At 37.5% G+C, this 22,804-nt stretch overlaps 1 protein-coding gene across 7 annotated transcripts in view; it reads left to right on the top strand.

Moving 5' to 3' along the window:
* The window catches only part of LOC110837289 (protein argonaute-2-like), a 45,787-nt gene extending 23,555 nt beyond the window's left edge, over positions 1-22,232 (top strand). For 6 of the 7 annotated variants that reach the window (XM_087346656.1, XM_087346651.1, XM_087346652.1 and 3 more), the window contains exons 11-21: positions 982-1,123; positions 5,941-6,060; positions 7,809-7,931; positions 8,592-8,713; positions 9,399-9,586; positions 11,611-11,770; positions 13,673-13,763; positions 15,450-15,644; positions 17,845-18,078; positions 19,716-19,903; positions 20,460-22,232. In XM_087346656.1, the coding sequence (XP_087202782.1) occupies positions 982-1,123; positions 5,941-6,060; positions 7,809-7,931; positions 8,592-8,713; positions 9,399-9,586; positions 11,611-11,770; positions 13,673-13,763; positions 15,450-15,644; positions 17,845-18,078; positions 19,716-19,903; positions 20,460-20,553 (1,657 nt within the window). In that variant the 3' untranslated portion in view covers positions 20,554-22,232. Of the gene's footprint in view, positions 1-981; positions 1,124-5,940; positions 6,061-7,808; positions 7,932-8,591; positions 8,714-9,398; positions 9,587-11,610; positions 11,771-13,672; positions 13,764-15,449; positions 15,645-17,844; positions 18,079-19,715; positions 19,908-20,459 lie in introns of those variants that run through there. The other variant, XM_022079233.2, reaches the window with a different exon arrangement.
* Positions 22,233-22,804: the final 572 nt, after the last annotated feature.

The following is a 22,804-nucleotide window of genomic DNA, read 5'->3' as shown; positions in this document are numbered from 1 at the left end:
TGTGCTTGGAGAGTGAGGTTGAAATACTACAGATGCTTTTAAAAGATACAGAGAAAAGTATCCTAATTGTAGAGAGCCGGATCGTACTATGGTACAAAAATGAAATCTGAATTTTTAATAGACTCCCAAACCTCCCTCATGCCACTTGAGTCAAGGTCGCCCTTGTTTCTAGGCTGTTGCTTATGACAGTTGTGCAAAAACTGTGCAGGTGTGAGCATAATGTATTCATGAGCAGAATGTGTGTTCATTCTCAAAGATTACTTTGCATAAAAATCATTTGATGCTGTTTGTGAAGCATGTAGCAATGCATATCCTAACAAGAAAATTCTGAATAAGACATCCAATACAGTGACTGGTAACAAAATTTTGGGACAACAGAAAACATGTCTTGTTGCCCTCGGTGGTCTAGTGGTAGCATGCTGGCCACTGGACCGAAGGCTTGTGGGTTCAAAGCTGGCCAAGGTTGATGGTTTTTAAGGGTGATAAAAATACATAGTACGACTTCCTCTGGAGGGGAAGTAAATCCGGTGGTACCATATCACAGATTTACGACATGTAAAAGAACCTTACGAGCATGAATGAGATGTTTTGTAAGCAAAATTCAGCAACTGTTTCTCACCCATGTCTCTGGTAGAGGCCTTGTGATGGGCTGATCACACATCCAAGTAGTCCTTCCCAAATGTCTAAAAAATAGATCAGAAACCTCCAAAAGGAGGCCTCTATGCTCCATGTAGGAGTGAAAAGGGCATAAGAAGAAGAAGGAAACATGTCTGGCATTGGACAGTGTTGACAGGTAAGATGTTTCATGTTGTTGAAGAAACATCAGAAACAAGTTGTTTTGTTATTCACACGCATATGTACATGAGTTGTAGATAGGTTTGCATTTTGAATGGAAGAAACTGTGTGCAGATAAATTTGGATGTGAGAGGTGGTTGCTGCAGAATTTTGTATAAACATATTGTGTACTTTTCCTTTGTGAAGGTTTGAGTTGGATAGTGGCAGATCAATATCAGTTGCAGAATACTTTGCCCAAGAGAAGAAGATACGGCTTTCGTTTCCTCATCTCCCATGTCTTCATGTTGGCTCACTGCAGAGGCCCAAACCAATTTATGTTCCAGCAGAAGTAAGTAAAGCATAATTATTTTCATATCATAGTGTTAATATGCACTGTTGCTAGTCACCATTGGCATCCAAAAGTATTTGGCTGGTAAGTAACTTTTTGCCATTTTTATTTAATTTTAGCCTACTTTCCTTGCTTTATATGAACCAGCTTGGTCAGTCATTATAGTGATTATGCTGTGGGGTGGATGATTGAGGTTGAGTTTGGCTGGCAGGGTGTTTGATTAATTATTTTTCATGATATTCCTCAGTCTTTTAAGGTGAATGCCAGACAAGTGTTATGAAGCAGGGAAGACTGCTTTTTTGTAAATCATTATGTAATCATTCTTTATGGTTACTTTGTCCTTTCATTTTATTTAGTCTCCTCCGAACTTCATCATGAGGAAGTTAGGAGGAGACTAAATTCCAGAAATGCTTGCTACTTCTCAGTTCAAAATATTCTGTCTTCCCATCTGATTTCTAATGCTACGTTTACACGGCGAGAGTTGAGAGCGGCAGTTGGTCTCAAGTCCGGTATATGGAGAGAGGTATCGGAGGGTGTTCAGACGTTGAGAGAATGTTGCTACTGTCAGCCTGAGAGGTTCTCTCAATTGAGCGAAATATATCTCTAAATGTCGAGCTTCTCTCATGACCATTTACACGGTGAGGCACTGAGAGTGGATATAATGAGACATAACGGAACTCTACATGGAGTTGACAATGAACTGGAGCCGCCATAGGTCAGTGTGTTCTTAATGGCATACGAACAACAACGTGTTGCGGTAATTTTAATTCTCTTGAAGAGGAGAAGACAGAACAATTTGGGTAAAGCCCTGGATTTCACGGTGTAGTAGTCATGGGGCATATTCGTGCCTTGTCCGGGAGTTGTGGGTGGAAGATCCCATCTAGTTACGAAGTTTACTAAGAATGTCATCAACAGATATAGAAGAAATAGTAACATACTTCTCTCAAGAAACTTCATATTTTTGATGTACGGCCATTGCGATCTGAATGTGTCTGCTGCACCATGACCTGACACCTATAGCAGTGCATGCAAACTCCGTGATTATATTACACATTCCATTATTACATTAATAAAAATGAAAGTACACTTACCAGTGGGTTATGCAGTTTCCTTTGCACTTCGTTTACTATCGTTTGAAACCTGGCTGTCATCCCTCATACATTTTATTTATTTAAATCCTTGTCTCTGTGTGATTTTTCAAAAACATTCCACAGACATGTTGTCGATTTGTCCTCCTCAATCAAACGTTTCGTTTCTTCGGCAGTCCACATCTTCGTTCTCCTTGCATCCTCCATTTCTGCTCTCATAAGAGTGAATAAAAGTTCAGCTGTGTTGAACTTCGTAGAGCACCACTATTCAGAGTTTAGTCTCAATCGCTGTATGGTTTACAGGATAAACAGCTGACCTCAGCTATATCCCCTCTCTTTTCTTTTTTTAGACTTTAGACTAAGGAAAATACCTGCTCTCCTGACCATTTACATGCAGCTACCTGACCATAATCCCTAACAGTATTCTATAAACCCTCCTTACCTGAAAATTAAAGTATACAAAACAATAATTTTGCCTGTTGTTTTGTATGGGTGCGAAACATGGTCTCTCACTCTGAGGGAGGAACATAGATTGCAGGGTGTTGAGGATATTCCGGCCTAGGAGAGAAGAAGATGGGGTCTGGAGAAAATATATAATGATGAACTTAAAAATTTATACTCCTCCCCCAGTATTGTCAGTGTGATTATGTTGAGAAGAATGAGATGGGTGGGGCATGTCATGCTCATGGATGGGACAAGAGGTGTGCACTGGGTATTGGTTGGGAAGCCTGAGGGGAAGAGACCGCTGGGGAGACCTAGATGTAGATGGGAGAATAATGTTAGGTGGGATCTATGGGAGATAGGAGTTGAAGGAGACTGGATTTTGTTGACCCAGGACAGGGACTGGTGGAGGGCTTTGCTGATGAACCTTTGGGTTCAGTAAGCCGTCTAGTTTGTTAGTTAGTGATTGAAACAGGCTATCTATAAAAAGTCTTGGGTATCAGTCACTTGAGATTCGAAGTTCTCATGATGATGAAAATGTTGATTGTGGTCTTGTGAGTTGTGATGTCATGTAGTTGTACAGAGAGTTAAAAATGCTTCAGACGAACATCATCACTTTAACCCCAAAGATGGAGAGGATGCATTCCTCCAAAACATTGGTGACCACCTATAAGACTACACAACATCACAACCTAGAAGACTGCATTTTACTCAAGTATCATTCATTTTTGTATTAAAAAAGAAAAGCAGCAAATTAAAATATCGTGACCATATATTATTAAGTAGGTTTTGAGGTTTTCACAGTGGTAAGTAAGTCTTCTGGGTTATAGTGCTGTGTAGTCTGGTAGAAGTTTACTGGCATTTCAGAGGTCATTGCTGCCTTCATCATCAGGGCAATGCAGCAAAGACCTCTGAAACATAGACAGCATGGCACTACAACCCAGAAAACAGCCATTTTCATATAGTGGTGATTTAAAAAGAGACAAGTCATATAGTAAAATGTCCAGCAAATGTAGGCAGTATATAGTTTTTACAGTTGTTTTTACTGTAAATTGGCACATTCCCACAAAACATAACGTTTATGTAATTTTTTGTCATTTTTCTGCCATGCATATTTAATTATGTTCCAAATTTGCTGTGGAGCAGCAGTGCTGGCACCTTTTGCAGAGCTGTGGTGCATTGCTACCATGTGTTGTTGGATTATTCTAGCCGTGTTGTACTGTGGCCACCTAATGTTAGGACCCTTGGTTACCCCACAGCATTACTATGAGATCACCCTTTGGTAGGCTGCCACCATCCTTGCCATTAGCACTTTCCTAGACTCTGTCTTTGATAGTGCCTTCAGGAGGGGAAAATCAACATATGGGGTAATTTTTGTAATGTAGCCATTCTGGTCTCTTGGTATGTGAGGTAAGATGCCTGATTTGGGCTGTAGGGAGGGTGGGGGATACACTGAACACCTTTACTTCTAAAAATTTGAATGACAATATTTGCAACGTGTGGTCTGGCATTGTCATGATGAAGCATCCAGTGTCCAACAAGCTCCGGTCATTTTCTTCTGCTGTAGTCCATGAGGGTTTTGAGAACTGAACAGTAGTAAGCTCCAGTGATAGTTGTTTCAGGTGGTACTGTTTGCATGTAAATCATTCCATAAGACACTATTGCCAGAACAGCAACTACAGATTGAGACATGAGGTATTTTTGGTCTTAGTGAGCTTGTGGAGACCCACTGGGTGCTTTGCTGCTTACTCTCAGGATTATACAGCCTAATCCATGTTTCATTACCTGTTAAAATGTTTTGTAACTACTTGTTTCACGGTTCTGCAGTGCAAGATTTCCACAGCTGGTAGACTTCAGCATGGTTCACTTGTTGCCTGGGTGTCAGCAGTTGAGGAATCCATCTCACACGGATACAGGACATGATCATATGATCGATTCTTCATGATAGCGTGTACACTCCATACATATATTTTGAGCATCAGACAACTTTCTAATGTTAACTCATTGATCTTCATGCTCTACAACAGAGGTGATATTCATAGTCACATCGTTAATTACAGTTCAAGGAGCTCCCTGCTCACCCAGTTTCTTGGACAACTCCCATTCTTCTTTGAATTTTTTGAACCATGAAAGTGTTGTTGATTGAGGGAAAACATCTTCCCAGTAAGCCTCTTTTAACAAATTGTATACTTGACTTGCAGTTTTTTATGTGGTAACATAATTTAAGTGCAGCACATTCTACTTTAACATCCATCATGACGGATGTGTGACTTTGGAGGTGAGACAGGCATAGCTTGTAATCAGGGTCACAGCATAAGCACAACTAAACACACAGCAAACTGTAACTGCATATGCTGATTCACACCTGTCAGTGTGACCAACCACTGTAAATGAAAGTTCCATCAAGACTTGCAAACACTTTACAAAAATCATTCTCAGTCTTTGTTGAACATCCCTTGTGTATTGTAAGGATAATGGTATCAACAAGAGTGAATGATGTGAAGGAGAACAAAGATTGTCTCCATATGTCTCCACTAATGTCAGTGAGATTTGGCTCCTAGCCCTGTATTTCTGTGCTGCTAAGTGATGTTAATTCCATAAGGTGTGTTTATAGCTCTTCTTTTTACACATGGCAGGCCAGTTCCAGAATTCACTTACTGGTGAAACAGCTCAGTTACCAACATACTGCAAAGTCCAAGATTTGTTCTCTTTGGCTGATAGGTGGCACGATCTTCACTAATTGTATTACTGATTGAATCTTACAGCAGTCATGCTTGTGTTCTATCTGTGATGCGAGCATTATCTGGTGTGTGATGCTGAAATCTCTTAATTCTGTCACTATTTTACATGTTGCTAAATCTTATGGCTGCTGGGACATACCAGTGTCTGTTCCTTTTAGTGACAATATCACACTTGAGTTGTTAGTAATTGTGTGTTGCATTTAGGAGTGACAGATTTGATTCTTGGCTCAGAGGGTCATATTCTTGTTTGACTGCTTTACCTCATTTCCACCATGCAAATGTTGGATAGTAGTTTGTGATATGCCAGAACAATTTTTTCCTGCAGCCTTCTGAATTCTTTATTCACAACAATACTAACATTTAGTGCTGTATGATCTGTGTTGTTGAAAGAGTATTGTTAAATAAACTTTAAAAAACAAAGTAAGCTTTAGATGAGAATTTATAAAAATGTCAAGTATGGTTTTACAAGTGAGTAGCAAATGGTATTTTCCAAAATTGTATGTTAATGTGATGTATTTGTTACAAAATTTATTGTATTTGTTTTCAGTTATGCTGTGTGACGAAAGGGCAAGTGATAAACAGAAAAATGGATGAGACACAAACATCTAACATGATAAAGCAAGCTGCAACTAGTACTGATGTCAGGAAACGCAAAATCCAAGAAGCAGTATGTTTCAGTAGTTTAATCCAATAATTAATATTTTCACTTATGACACCCCACCACATCCATTTTATTTTGTTTGAATTTTAAAACTGTTGGACATGCTTCTGTGACTATTAGCTAGCCTTGCTATATCTGTGTGTCAGTCTGCATGGAACATCTTGGGGGAATCCCCATGCAATCACCCAGCCAGACATGTGCTGTATACCACTGCCCTTGTGAGTTTTATAAATCCCAGATAACTCCGAAATCGCTGGTACTGTTCAAAGGTTAAAGGTCAAATTCTGGTAAACATGCCAGAATTGTTATGCAGTGCATACTTTTCCAAACTTGTTTAATTTAAAGGTTACTGGTATTATTGGACTGAGTGATATTGTAGCAGAATATGATTTGAATGATTTCTTCTCCATCTCTTCACAGTGACCAATTTAAGGCCCACATGATGCTGTTCTATTAAAATTTGCACCTAATGGTAGTTCTTTTTCTTCATTCAATTACACACAGAAATACTAAATTTCTGAAATGTTTCACTATTACTAGTGTCTTGACATACCTGATAACCATTAATTTAAAATTAACAAGAAATGCAGTTTGCAAGAATGAAGAAACCTTTGTATGAAATCTGTCGTAATTCAGTGTGGTCTGTGTTATCATATGTCACGTGATTTATTGTACCCGTATTGATGGGGATAGTTATTGTAAACATGAAAAAAATAACTTTTAAAATGAATAATATTAGTTACATATAAATGTTGAGTATTAACATTGAATCAGTTCTTAACAGTTGCCACTGACGGTCATAATGCGATATTTAAGCATCACGTTGAGGTAGTATTTTAACAACATAATAAATGTGCATCCAAGTACACACATACATAGCAATGATATATGATTACTGCTCAAGATAAATGTAAGATGACTTTCAGAATTTATTTTAATTTTGTATAATGTTTTAATGTGGATAATAACAAACATGCAACATTGACTATTCAGTTAATACACCAAAATAATGTAAAATTATAATTTGTGTAAAAAGTCAAGGGGCCAGATGATGGACTAAAGAGTTTGAAACATGCTGCCAAAAATTGTAAAATAAAATAAGTGTGAAGTTATAACGTTTGTACAACTTTTTGAGTGGACAGAGACAGTATGATATTGTCATTGTTACAATTATAAGTTAACTGTCCATTCACATTTTTCAGATTCTGTCTGTTTCAAAATTTGTGTGAACATGGAGTGTGTATGTGAGAACATTTAGAAATAATGATTTTGGTTCCAGGATCATTCTCTTAGTTTGAACAGTGAGAAAGTAATTGGGTTAAGGGTTAATGTCTAAAGTATATTGTGTCATAACAGAATGTACCTGAAAAGCAGAACCACAGTTTGAGAAATATAAAACTGTATTAAACTCATACAAGTATGATGGTAACAGTTGTAAAATTCAAACAGTTTCAGTATTTGAAATATTTTCTGTAGATGCACAAGTTTCAAATTCTCAAGATGCCATTATCTGTTTTCTCACAATATTTTGTGTCTACAATTTTTCTTTATTTACAAATATAAGACCCCACACACACACACTAAAAACAGAAGCAAAGAAAGTTTTGTGGTTGAGTAAATGTAGTATTATGCTTGGGATGCAGAGGGTGAGAGCACCAAAATTATCATTTGAAAGAAGCCTTTTTGTTCCAATGACAGATATTTGTGTTCAATTATACACAAAGCCAGTGATCATATTAACCGTACTATTTCAGATGAATGCACTGAGATTCAATGAAGACCCGTGTCTGAAAGAGTTTGGTCTCTCTGTCAGTGATCGATTTGAAAAAGTAGGAGCTCGTATATTGGATCCGCCACAATTGGAGTATAATCCTAACGTAAGTATTTTGGAATGCTGTAAAGACATTTGTCAAAGAACAGGCTACTACAGCTCTTAATAATGACATTTTTATGAGGAAAGATTACATGCATACATGTAATAGTATTCTGGCTTCTGGTGAGATACATTGCAACAGCTACACATGCTATAGTTATTGTATGAACTCCCATCTTGCATTCTGTTCTTTACTTGGAAGCCAGCTGTCCAGACTTTGATCTTTTCTGTTTCTCACTTCTTCTAGGAAAATATAAGGAAAATGCATTTTCCATTACTGTTGTGTTCATGTTGTTTCCAGTTTGTCATCTGGTATGATTATCCAATTTGATGCTTCATACGCACCCACTTTGCAGTTTGATGTCTGTAGAGAAATTAGTTTTGCAGGAATATATTTGTATCTGTAATAAATGAACACCAAGAACAGTGAAATATTCAAAATTGTAAAAAGTGCATTTGGAAAATGTATTTTTCACTGTAGTACATGTGCTTTTTTATTTTGGTTGTCTCTTGCAGGCTTCTAGGTTTGTGCATCACAATTTGCTGTAGCACAGGTTTAGAATGGACTATGTAAAGTAAAAACTGGGGATAATTAAAATGTAGAATTGCACTATACATGTTCCACAAGAAACATTCCAAAGTTCCTTGATCATTATTATTGCAGAATAAGAGAAATGTTTGTCCAGTGAAGGGTGTTTGGAGACCAGAGGCATTTTTAAGGAGTAACAAATTGACTCATTGGATTATACTGAACTTAAATAGATTTACAAGAGAAGATGATCTGAGGTGAGTGAATGCTGTAACAAAAGAATTGTGCATTATTATATAATTTTCAGTTTGAAGAAAATGCTAAGAGCCTCTTATAAATAGGAAGAATTGTTTTTGGCTCAGTACACTTTCACAGTTAGGCCATGTAGGCAGTTGTATTTTTGATCATGGACTGTTAAATTTATGCACCCAAGTCTTTGATCACAAAGTTGTGGGAGAAGTTGTGTGAAGTATTCAATTAAGTATGGTATAACCTTGTCACCCTTGGTGGACTAGTGGTTAGCATGCTCACCACTGACACAAGGTTCGTGGGTTCAAACATGACCGAAAATGATGGATTTTTAAGGGCGATAAAAATCCATAGGACAGCTTCCTTCAGAGGGGGTAGTAACGCTGGCGAGATGTTTCGTAAGCAAAATTCAGTGGCCATTTCTCACCCAAGTCTCCTGATTCACTACTAGATGGCTGTGGCAGTCAAAATCATGATTGAATAGAAATTGTGCAGTCAGTGGGCTGGTCACTCACTACTCACAAACGCACATATCAAAAGACCAAGGACACCTTCAGAAGGAGGCCCTATGCTCTGGAAAAGAGCGATAGGAAATAAAAGAAAAAGAAGAATGGTATAACCTTCATTCTTATCTGTAGAATATTGAATCCTCTTAACATTGTGAAGTCTTAGTCTTTTATATTTATGTCACAGGCGTTTTGCAATGGAAATGCAGAATATGGGAAAATCTTTGGGGATGATCATTCATCCTCCTTCAACCCCAGTGAGTATGGAGCCACCAAAGAAAAATACACACGAACTAATGGCGTTCTTTAAATCATTGAAGAATGATAAAGTTCAGCTTGTGGTTGTTGTGGTGCCTGATAAAGGAGATTGCTATGGTAAGAGGTTATATACTTACAAAGTTACATTGTGTTTTTAGTAACTAAGTAGCCCACATTTATTATTGGTTTCCAATCTTGGACTATATTACTTGTTGCATTGTATCCAATGAACATTGAAATTGAAATAGCCATGAAAACAACAGTGAGTTTGATAGGTACTACAGATTGCCATCATTGACAGTAAACAAACTCATAATTTTATTAATGTGCAATTAATTAGTCATTGTTTTATCATTTGAAAGATTTTTACTCCTTGGTATGCATTTTGAAAACTCACTCTAGTTAAACATTGTCAGGTTGTATACTCCTTTTTATTCCTGCCTCTTACACAAGTGAAAAAGCATATGGTATCATGTAAGAAAACTGATCATATAAATTAATTCTGATTCAAAATCTGAGTGCAAGCATTTCACATCACATCACTAAGCATTGCTTAGTGTATGTTGGCAACCCTGGTGTTTAAAGGTTGTGTGTCATAAACACATGCAACTAATATAGAGTAAGCAAACCAACAACTATTAACACTATAATAAGACACTATTGCCATACGTGTTTCGACCTCAAGAGGTCATCATCAGTAGCATCAGGGAAATTTCCTTGAGGTTTAAACGTGTATGGCAATAGTGTCTTATTATAATGTTAATAGTTGTTGGTTTGCTTACTCTATATTCTAATACACTACATGGTATGCAAAGTTTTAACATGCAAGTAAGTAAGGAGCTAGTCATAATCTGTGCAGATTTGAGGCTGTTTGTGTGTTGTGTTGGCTTTGTTGCTTTATTAACACCCCCCCCAACACACACACATGTAAACATATATAAAGTGATCTTCAGGCAACTAATATGGAGGAATTGCACCATCATGACTGTGTGAATTTTCTTGTCTGGTTTTGTCATGTGTGTGGCCATTGTGCAGCATTGTCACAACAGTCTGCAACAAAGATTGTAAAACAACCTTATTTTCTTTATCATAATTGCCAAATAAATTAATTGAATTGAATTGAATTTTAGAAATCAAGGTAAAAGTTGGACTTCACATTTATGCTGCACTAATAAAAGGGTTATGTACGAGGGTCGCTCATTAAATAAATCCCCACATTTTTTTTCTCAGCCAATAATGAAGATAGAAAAGTGTACTTTTACGTGCTTGAGATTTGATGTTTCCCGCGTTCGTGTACGTAGTTTCAAATGATTCCAACCGATCGCGGAGCTGTAGTGAACTGTTAAAATGGCGTCTGTGAACGACTCTCGTTACAAGCAACGAGCTGTAATTGAATTCTTTGTTGCTGAAAAAGAAACTGTGGTGAACATTCATAAACGTTTGTGTGCTGTGTATGGAAGCTGTGCAGTCGATAGGAGCACCGTTGGTCGCTGGGCTAAGAGAGTTAAAGCTTCAGGAAGTGAAGAAACCGAACTCCGTGATCTGCCGCACTCTGGACGTCCTGCCACAGCCACCACTCCAGACATGTTGAACCGCGCGGATGCCATTATTCATGAGGATCGGCGCATCACAACTCGACAATTGGCCCAACAGCTTTCAGTCAGCATTAGAAATGTGATTGCAATTATCCGGGCTCTCGCATATTCGAAGGTGTGCACAAGATGGGTTCCATGAAGTCTCACAGCAGACCACAGGATTCAAAGGAAAACAATTTCTTCTGAAATGTTGGAGCATTTTGATTCTGAGGGAGAGGTCTTTCTGTCCCGGATCATTACAGGTGACGAAACCTGGGTACACCACTTTGAGCCGGAGACAAAAAGGACATGGCTACGTGCACAGGACAAGAGCTGGTACCGGCAAGGCATGCATGCACTTGTTCCACGCTGGTGTAAAACCGTACAAGTTGATGGGGACTGTGTGGAAAAATAGTATGTGTAAAGGAAACATTGATTTATATTGTCACTAAATTTCAGTCATCTTGAATAAATAAATTCTGAAGAAAAAATGTGGGGCATTATTTAATGAGCGACCCTCGTACAAACTGCATATTTTGATGTTGGAACACTTATGATATGTTGCAGCTAAGGTGAAGCAAGTAGCAGAATTGAATGTTGGAATATTGACTCAGTGTGTGAAGGGAAGAACAATGCAACGTATGAATGCTGCCACATGTTCGAACATTCTGTTGAAGGTCAACTCCAAGCTGAATGGTATAAACCACTCTTTGGCTTCAGTATCAAGGTGATCAGTTGTGCAATAAGTCTTCATGTTCTTAGAGCAGTTTGTAGTAAATTTTCTTTCCATTCATGAGTGATAACACATTGTTGTAGCAGTGATAATGCGACTGGCTTGGTAGTGAAGCGTTATTTGTTTACTCGGCATTGTTGTGTTCCACAACAATGCCGAGTTTGTTTATAGTTGACATTGTTGATGACGTAATTTCTTGAAGACAACGAGGAATCACAAATTTTTATAGTAGATCATGAGTGATAACACATTGTTGTAGTTGACTAGTTTTCTGACATTCTGGAGAATCTGTCTTTCTCCATTTCCAAGACAAAGTGATTGATAAGCAACTTGATGCTGATATTTGTAGTTCATTCATCTGTTTCACTAACTTTCTCCAGAAGCAATTTGAGAATAATGGCCCTGAAAAGGAACTAGAATTCTTATTTGCTTTCCTGCTGGTCACACATTCACCAGTCAGAATGTATTGATTTCCCAATGCTTCCTGTCCCTTATCTATAATATTGGTGCTGTGACATATTCAGTCACTGTGTTTGAACATGGAAACAGCCAGATTATTTGAAACCTCAGAATATCAACCCACCACAACAGTAATATCACCCAAAATTGGAATGGTAGCAGTCTTTAATTTTGTGTTTATAATTGGTTTTTCATTTTGTTTCTTAAGAAGTTGTTCATTGCCTTCATTCTTCCTCACATAAAATGTTTGTAGTTCTCCCTTTTTTTATTCTTGTTAACATGACTCCAAGCCAGATTTCACTCCCAGCCTTGGCTGTATATTAATTTGATAACGTCACATTACAATAATATCTTTTCACATCATTTTTCGCATTACTCTTTATATTTGTTAACTTATAAATGCTTCCTTGTATTATTATGTAGGATATTTTAAGAATTTGTATGGTATTTTTTGCCTTTCAATGTTGGGCATTGAATTGTGGGAATTGTGTACTTAACCAATTGTAAAACATCCTCCTCTTAAGCATATTACACCACTCCATGTTTGTATTCTCTTTGTATGGATAGTTGAAATTAGTTTCTAGCTTCTGACGACATTACAGAGGTTAGCATCGATAACCATGACATTACCATCAACATTGTGAGATATTTTGCTGTTATAAAATATGATTTGCTTCATATACATTCAATTTTCTTTTTATTTATTTTTGAGTGTCCTGTTCAGTATTAAGCGTAAATAGTTGAGGTCCTTAGAATACATATTACAGTACTGAGATTTGAATGTACAGAGGTCATTTGGAAATGATTAGGACTTGCCTGGGATACAGGATGAGAGATGATGACAACCACACAGTCTCACTTTAGCATACTCCACATACACCCTGCTGAGAACAATATACCACTGCCATCTTTCTGGTAATTTCTTGATAGATGCAGCAAACTAATCTTTCGGGATGGTACACATTGACTTGCAGACACTGTCTGCAAGTCATCTTTGTTCAGCAGCTGGTATGGGTTCTGGCATTGTCATGTAGCAGCAACATTTTCTCTGCCCATTCATCTTTCTGTCATTGTTGGATTTTCAGACAAAATATGTAAGCCACCTATTCTCTAATTGTGATTTCTAAAGCAATGTCTGTTAAGTGTGTACTATCCCAAAAGACTTGTTTGCTGCATCTGCCAGAAAGATGGCAGTGGTGCATTGACTTCAGTAAGGGGTATGTAGAATGTGATTGTGTGGCTGTCTTCATCAATTCTTAGCTTGCATTTGAGTCAAGTTCAAATCATATCTGGACAACCCTCATATTTTTAGTAGTACACATCTGTAGTGAACATATTATGCTAGCAGCAGTGAAATGACAACACAATTTTGTGTTTTATTAATTGGAAACTTTGTTGCAAATTAAAGTTTCAAGAATCACTGTGTTCTGTTATTAGGCCACCATGTTTGAAAAAACCTATCATGATAGTAGGAGCTGATGTGACTCATCCATCACCTGACCAGACTGACATTCCTTCAGTTGCTGCGGTGAGTATATTGTGCTCTGAAGTTGTTTGCAGTTTTAATGTTGTAATTTTTGTAAATATTTTTAATTTATGTGATTTCTGTACATCTTATTGTCTACTTCAGAAACTATTACCATGTCATCATATTTTCACAACACATGTATATGTGTGTGTGTGTGTGTGTGTTAATGCCATAGACGTCTTCAGATTCCCAGCTGCCGTTTTCTCCATCCATCGTCTTTCTCCTGTTTGTTTTTGCCATTTCATCCTGGGTTCCTTTCATCCATTCCACTCTTGGTTTTACTCTATTCTCCCTTTCTGGTGACATCTGCTTGAGTACTTGTTTAGGCCATCTGTTATCTGCTATATAATCAAGATAAATAAAATAGCCATTTTTTCATTTGCCTTATATACTTGCAAAATGTGATATCTTACTTTGAGATGACAACATACTGTATTTACACAGCTGTAAATTGAAAGTTTATTTTTATTAACAAATGTGGGGTCAAATTCATGAATGAAGGTAAATATGGGGAGGGAAAGAAAGAAAGAAAAACACACCTCTCAGTTTCTGTGGAATCTCAAAATTTGTGCATCCATAGAATGTTGTATCTATGCGAATGTAATTCAGAAACAGTATTCGTTGGATATTTGTTACCGTTACACTAGTTCTGTATTTTTGTACCTGTGCTTTTCCTTTTGAATTGCATTTGTAATGATGCTGCCATCAGATCCAAGTGGAAGAAATTATTGATACAGAGATTCCTTTATCCTGTTGAACTGCGTGTTATTCCAATTTTAATCTATGGCTGTTAGGTATGCAGAAAATACCAATAAGTACATGAAGAATGGCATTACTGGGGTTTTTGAGTTTATTGGAACAAATACAGCAACCATGGAGATAGATAGATAGATATATATATATATATATATATATACACACACACACACACACACACACATATTTTTGATCCAGGAACACGCACACAAAGTTTGTAAACATACTTTTGACTCACTCTGTATGTGTGTGTGCATATCATCATCAATAACTTTACAGATTAGGCCTTTGGGCCTGTTCCATCTCCTCGGGTTAATAATAGCTGGTCCTTCCATTTATTTGGTTGTCTGATGTTCCTTCTTCCTGATGGTTCATAGAGCAGTAGTCTGTGTGGAGGCATTCTGGTCACGTGTTCATACCAATTTTTCCTATATGTGCTGATAATACTGGTGATATATATATATAAAATATTTTATGGCCCTGAATGACCTCTTATGAAGAGATGGCAGGGGGGGAGGGTCATGTGTGTACCTAAGACTTTTGCCCCAAATTTTATGCTTGTTTTTTATAAAAAATGTTCACTGTGAAGGGGATTGTCTTGTATCTGCACTTATCTTACGGTAGGATAAATACAGTAAATTACAAGTGTTTGAAAACAAAATTATAAGGAAATATTTGGATGTGCAAGTAACGTAAGCAGGCAAAAGTCAGTGTAGTTTACTTATTTGGTGACAGATGCATTATATTTTTATGAAAGATATGTGGTACTCTTGAAGCATTATTTTTGAGTACTTTGTTTACAAGATATCTCCTTAAAACTGATAGTATTCCAGAGTGTTTTCATTCCTGACTTACAGAAAAGCATGATTATTATCATGCATGATCTTGCTTTTTTATTAATGTAATTGACACTGATGTTGAATGTAATAGGTAACTGCCAGCCATGACCCAAAGGCTTTCCAGTACAATATCCAGGTTAGATTACAACCTCCAAGGGTAGAGATCATTGAAGACCTGGAAGATATCATGAAAAAGCAACTTTTATTCTTTCACAAAGCCACTCAATACAAACCACAGGCGATAATATTCTTTCGAGACGGTGTAAGTGAAGGGCAGTTTGCACAGGTAAGCACAATTTGAAACAAAGTATAGAAACTAATGTGTATGGAAGAACATTGCAGTATATTGAGTTCTTTTGTTGCTTTACATTGTTTGGGCTGGATAACATGGCACTTCCTGGTAGGTTCAGATTTTGTGTGTTCTTCACACTCTATTGAGTAAAGAGCACCTTATGCCCATCAGTCTGTCAGTAACACTTTTGAAGGGGTATTTAACCTGCATGACAGGTCATTGTATCTACAGGGGGACTCAATGTGGATGAGGGGGTTTCTGCAGGGATTCTCAACATGTGTGGCTGGTTATATGGTTATAGTTATAGTTCCTGTGGGTACTAAGTGTGCATGACCTGAAATGACAGTGCAAGAATGGCCTAAGATGCAATATGACCTTTGATCACATCAGTGCAACAACAGCCAATATGACAAGGTGTGGGAGGCAATTTTTTCACACAAAAAAGCTTTGGTAAATTTAGAAGTTTATTCATATTCCATATACTGATATTGTCAGTTTTTGTAGTATATTAATTTTTATGTTTTATGAAAAATGGTGCTAATATGCCATACTATTGTACCAGCAAATGATTAACCCTGCTGTTAGATCTCCTAGTTTATTATGTCTAAAGCACCCCACCCTGGGGTCTCGGGTTCGATTCCCGGCGGTGCCCGAATTTATAACTTGTGTTGGGCAAGGCCGTGGTCTAGGCAACACGGAGTTTTCCTCCGGGGGCTTCCCCGGTTTCTCCGTGGCATCCCAACAATTACTTCATTCACACACAGAAGAAGGCAATGGCAAACTACTTCTGATCATCTGCCAAGAACGTATATGAACAGGTCCCAGTCCGAGAAAAGGATGGAAGGATCCTGTCGTCAGACAGAACACTAATTAATTAATTAAAGCACCCCACATCAAACACCATTTTTATTCATGGGATTTGAAGTTCACAAAGCAGTGAAGCTATTGAAGTTGGTCTTCTGGGTTGTAACGACATGTGGACTTGTAGTCATATATGCCATGTGAACTTACGGATAGAAACCTACAAGACCACACTGTATTACAATCCAGAAGACATAGAGTGACACTGTTTTAATTTTTTCCTAATAACTTAAACTGTATTTTTGGAGGCCTCAGAGCAGATCTGAAAAGGTGGAAAAGAGAACAAGATTAGAAAGGTGTACTCTTTGCAACACATTGACATTTCAAATGTGTTCTTCATGCCACATCACATACTAATAGTGGCATCTTTCTTTCTAGAAGAATCACACTTACTCCACTGGAGCAGTGATATTACATATAAACTGCATTAGGACACTGTTGTAATTTTTCTGTGTCCCTCATCCTTCACACAGTAATATAACAATGGCCATTGTGTAGTATTGGAGCCAGGATAGCCCAATCAGTATAGTGACTAGCTATGGGCTCCATGACAGTTTCGATCCCTGATGAGGACAGAGGATTTTTCCTCTAGCTTCTACGTCCAGACCGGCTCTGGGTCCCAGTCAGCCACCTATTCAATGGGTACTGGGCTCCTTTCCCGGGGGTAAAGCGTGGTCGGGGCTTGATGTCACCACTCACCCCCATCTAGTGCTGAGGTCAAAAATGAGTAGGAGCTATATACCACCTCTCCCCCCAAGCGACATACGTGGCATGTAGCAGGACTGCTTTACTATTATTGTGTGGTATTAATTCCCATAATATATGTTTAAACACTCCAGTATTCGTGCTTCAAGGACCAGTCATGCAAAAGATTCGCCATTATACTAGTCAGGTTCTGTACTATTAATAGTTGTTATTAACTGAGCTCTTTTACATACCATGGATGTTTGTGTGGTTGTAGTATTTCCAATTTGGATGGAATTTAAGTCAGTGACATGTCAAGATAGCAGACAGTGGAAGAATCTGGAATTGGCAGTGGTGATGGTATTTACAAGATATGATCTATTTACAAATCATTTGATTTTAAGAAATTGGGGGGTATGTATTCTTGATAACAAATTTGTGTTTATGTAACTAATGTACATATATGTAGTTGTTATTGTTCTCTCTGTGTTCCTTTATACTGTAGTCTTTAAATCATTCATGTATGTGGATTAGCTCAGGAAATATTTTTTTCTCAAAAAAGGCAGCTTTTTAAAAAGTGACAGGTCCTTGAAGTATTAAGAGTGAAGAATATAATCTAGTAAACTAAAAATATATGTTCAATAAACAGGTTTTGAATAGTGAGGTGAATGCAATTCGACGTGCTTGTTCGTCGTTGGAACAAGGATACAAACCCAAAGTTACGTTCTTGGTGGTACAGAAACGTCACCACACTCGGTTCTTTCCAAGCCCTGAGGATGCAGATGGAAGAAATAAGAATGTGCCACCTGGTACAGTAGTTGACCGTGAAATTACTCACCCCACAGAAGTGGACTTCTATCTGGTTAGCCATGCCAGCATTCAGGTATGAGAATGTGAAGACTAGCTAAGTCCAGTTCATTAATAACTCTTAACTAACTCACTCACTCACTCTATAACATTAAAATGTTTGTTCATATGATGATAGTTTCTTGGCTGTTAATTTTTTCTTTTTGCTTTTATTGGACCTGTAGGCTTATCATATTTACACGGGTCTTCCATTGGATCCCACCCTGAGCCTGTTAATCCAGTTCACATTTTGCACCTTGTTTATTCAAGATCCATTTTAATATTGTTATTTTCTGACCAAAGCTTTATGTACTTTCCTCATATTTTATATGGGTGCTGCATGACCCATTCTATGTTATGTTTACTGATTTAATGATGTAACAATATTAGGAGAAGAATACAGATTATGATGCTCATTATACACACTACACTATACCGTACTATTCTTTTGTGAGACCGATAACCAGTATAAGAAACACAATAAAAATGTACACAAGTTCCGATATGTGGATAATTGCATATTTTTCTTTGTCTTGGAACTGTGCATTCAGTACTTACCTTCAGTTTCAAGACCTACTCCTAGTGGCATGCTCACTTGATACTTGAGGAAGCGAAAAATCACTTAATATGGTGGAAATCTGTAGAGACACTAACAATAGGGTAGGTAACACTAGCAGTTCCTATAATATAGACATTAATAGAAGGGTAACACTGGCACTTAGTATAGCAGAAATGGACACACTAACAGAAGGATAACACTATAAATTTAACTTTTTCTTCAAGATTTTAATTCCAACTCTTCAGTATGTGACTTTAACTCTTGTGGTGGCTAAATATAATTAAATCCTTTATGTAATCAATCACATTATTGTAGGGGAAAACTCGCAACATTTTGGAGACTGACGTAGGAAGCAGATATATAGTCTGAAACATTGATTGCAGCCAGTTGCTTGAGAGGCTTTTATTGCCTTACACACTTAAATATGAAAGATATGTGTGTAATCCCACAAGGAAAACTAGTCAGATAGTCTTCAAGCTTTTAGGCATTCAGTCATGAATTTGGTTACAGAAAATCTGCCGAGAATACTATTACATATGCAACAAACATGTTATTGTTCTGCATTATTCTGCTAGAGCTACAAACCAACAAGCATGTGCTTCGGATGGGTCCATCTCATACAACCAAAATCAGCCCTTTGCGCAAGTGCCATAACTCCTCGCTTGGCCTCTATATCTTGAATTTTAAGTTAGCATTCAGATGTCTGAAGCTCCACAACTGAAATCTCTTGTCTCAGAATACTAGACTGTTTGCCTTCAAAAGATAATATTGATTGCATATTTCTAATAATCAATTGAAATGTTGTAAGTCTTGAAGCTTTAACTGCAAATTAATGTATTAAAATCTTGGGTAGTAAGCAGCAATTATGATGCCTCTTCCTGATTGGTGAGCTGGTTAATAAGATGTTGGGTCACTGCTCAGATTAACTCCACCTTCTGATGACCAAAATGCCAATTAGGAAGAGGCATTATATTGACAGACTGGTGTATGTTGTAAGTGATTTGTGATCATCCCCCACATTCACCCCATTGAAGACAGAACAGTACATTTGTAACCAATTCTTGATGCAGCCGATCACCTGAGATTTTAATGAAATGAACTTTTACTCTTTTCAGGGTGTTAGTCGTCCTACCAAGTATCGTTTGTTATGGAATGATGACGATGATATGACGGAAGATGAAATTGAAGAAATTACATACTACTTGTGTCATATGTTTTCACGTTGTACACGGAGCGTGTCATACCCAGCACCTACATATTATGCACATCTTGCTGCTTACAGGGCTCGTGTGTATCTGGAGGGGTAAGTATAAAGCACAGTTTCTAAAACCTCAGGAAAGTTATAAACATATGCAGTGTGAAGTAGGTTACTCTAAGACAGATTTTTTGCTCAACATTGTCACCAAATTCACCTTCAAACTTTTACATCAGTTAATTTTATGTTGTTAATACAGTGAATATTTATTTCTGATATCATTATTCATATTACACACCAGCAAGTATAATATTGTTTTATATCTCACTGTGTACTTTAATACCTTATTGTAATGCAAAATGACAGTTAAAAAGACACAGTTACAGCCATTAGCATTCTCGATTCTGGGAACAAGAATTTCTAGGAAGAATGTAGTATGATGCCTGCTTTTCTTAAAATGCTTTGGTTTATGTATGAGGTTAGGAGAAACTTTAAATAACAATTGAAAAATTTTGTCATTCATTTTTGTGCATAATTTCCCTATTGCAGATTCTGACTACACTAATTTACCGGATATATAACCTTAGTACCTTACCTTATGGTCTGTTAAAATGGTACCAAATAGTTATGCTAATAAAATGTTTTTCTTGGTTTTGTCTTACAGAGAGCAGATTAAGCTGTCTAATCTGGCAATGGAGCAAAAGAAGTGTGCTGTCATGGCTGAAATTATTTCTGGTCATCCAATGTTTTTTGTGTAAATAAGCTGGTTTTAAGTTGAATACTGAATTTTTTCCCTTAATTTACATTCTTTTAATGGAAAATATTTGTATGAAACAAGGCAGATTTATATGTAGCTTAGTATCTCATATCTTTATATAAAATTGAAATTGTAGGTACAGTCAAACTCGGTTATAGCAAGATCCAAGGACCTAGGAAAAGTGCATATTATAACCGTTACTCGTTATATACGTTATTGTAGCTATATGTTACTTTGCTCTTACTCACTACTTTTATCACACACACACACACACACAGATATATACTTATAGTTTCTCTCCCTAGGTCTTTTGAGAATTCATAACATTAGGGAACAGATAGAAGAGAGGATTAAGAGATTGGGGAAAAACAAAAAGCTCAATGTCACGTGCACCTTCAGCATAGGACATGCTCTATTCAAACGAGACAGCAGTGTAGCACAATCATTCTGCTCTCCCCCGCCATGTGTAACCATTTACATTACTATACATTTTTTATGATTCCTGAAGCCCCCGTATGCCCTCAGCGCCCCCGCCACACAAGTTCTGCGGGGTTTTCCACTACACCACTGAAACGAGGACTATACTCTTTGTGAGATACTGGGAACGGAAATTGAACCAAGCACACTATGAATGTCAACTGTGAATATCGTTAAAAGGGTTGGAAATTGCTGTTGGCAGGGATGTGGAAAGAGATAAAGGGGAAAATGTCATAAATGGGCAAAGCGATAATAGATCTTAGCTCTTCATGCGGCAGTTCAGCCACTGCTTGTTATAATGGCTTAGAGATTTGCTTGTTTTGCCTGTGAAGCTATCAGCTACCATAATCGCTTTAACTGTGAAATGTTGCTCATAAAATACATCATTTCCAACTGACTCTTCTCTGTTTGCTCGCAATAGCTGATATCTCATTATAACAGAGCTTAAATAAATTGAATTATAAATGAGTTTGACTGTATTTTTAGTCTCATAATAGTATTTTATTAAGAAAATCCTTTTTTACGTTTAAAGTAGTGGAAGTTTACTTTGCCCTTAAGCACCATGGCAGCTTGGTATGTAGGTACTAATAGTAAAGGTGAAGTTGCACCACAGCATGAAGACATGTGGTTCAGTGAAGGTATAGCTGCTTATGTTCTTGGCATTTTATGGAAGTGAGCAGTACCAGTTAGGCAGGGGTCTGGGTGGGTCCCAGTAGCAGATGCAAGAGAGTGGTTAGCCACATGCTGTGGCTGCTTTTGTCTTGGAGAAATAATCCTCTGTAACTTTAGAGCATAGATGGACTGTGAAGCTGGTTTGAACTTCTTGGTAGTATTCTTCTTCCAGGTTATGATGTTATATAAATTTATAGTTAGAGATACAGTCTAAGTCCATCTTCAGGGCTGAAGTTCAGTATTCCATATATTGGTGCTGGGGACTGTTTTCTGGAGCTGAAAAAGCTAAAGTGTGATGTGACTGTACTACTACATTTAGTGTCAAGGTCTCACCGTTTTTTAGTAGCATGGTGCTTAGGTCCACTGAGAACTTTTCTGTTTGTTTTTCTTGTGATGATATAAAGTATCCTTAAATAATAATATGCACACATACGTTTCTGAAAAATGTACCAGAAAGTGTATCAGCTCTGAATTTATGTGCAGCATTGAGTTTGTGTATATGTGTTTGAATTAAACTTGTTGTAAAGTCTATACATGTAAACATTTGTCTGACATGTTTCCTATTCAGAATGGTCTAAAACAAGGAGATGCTTTATTGCCATTGCTTTAAAATAGTCCTTTAGGAAGGTCCAAGAAAACCAGGTGGGACTGAAATTGAATGTAGCATTCCAGCTTTTGGTCTATGCTGATGATTTAAATCTATTGGGGGATAACATAAATGCCATAAAGAGAAACACAAGCTCTGATTGATACTAGTAAGGAGGTTAGTCCAGAGGTAAACAGAGAAAACTAAGTGTGTTGATGTCCATCTTCTGCCTTGTTGTGCCATGTGGTATAGTAGAAGTTTGCCGACGTTTCAGAGGTCCTTGCTGTCTCCATCATCAGGTCGATGAGTAAGCTGCGCAAATGGAAAACGCTTTCCCTTCGCTTGGCAGAAGAATGAGATGGGTGGGACATGTGGCGCGCATGGATGGGGAAAGAAATGTGCACTGTGTATTGATCAGGAAGACTGAAGGGAAGAGCCTGCTGGGAAGACCTAGACATAGATGGGAGGATAATATGTGGGATCTATGGGAGATAGGAGTTGAAGGCAACTGCATTTT

The sequence above is a fragment of the Zootermopsis nevadensis genome, unplaced genomic scaffold (genome assembly GCF_977971745.1).
Source record: "Zootermopsis nevadensis isolate Lab colony 2312 unplaced genomic scaffold, Znev_1.0 Znev_ptg000010l, whole genome shotgun sequence".
In the NCBI taxonomy this organism is placed as follows: Eukaryota; Metazoa; Arthropoda; class Insecta; order Blattodea; family Termopsidae; genus Zootermopsis; species Zootermopsis nevadensis.
Note: the sequence above shows the minus strand (reverse complement) of the source record. Positions and strands in the feature narration are given on the sequence as shown.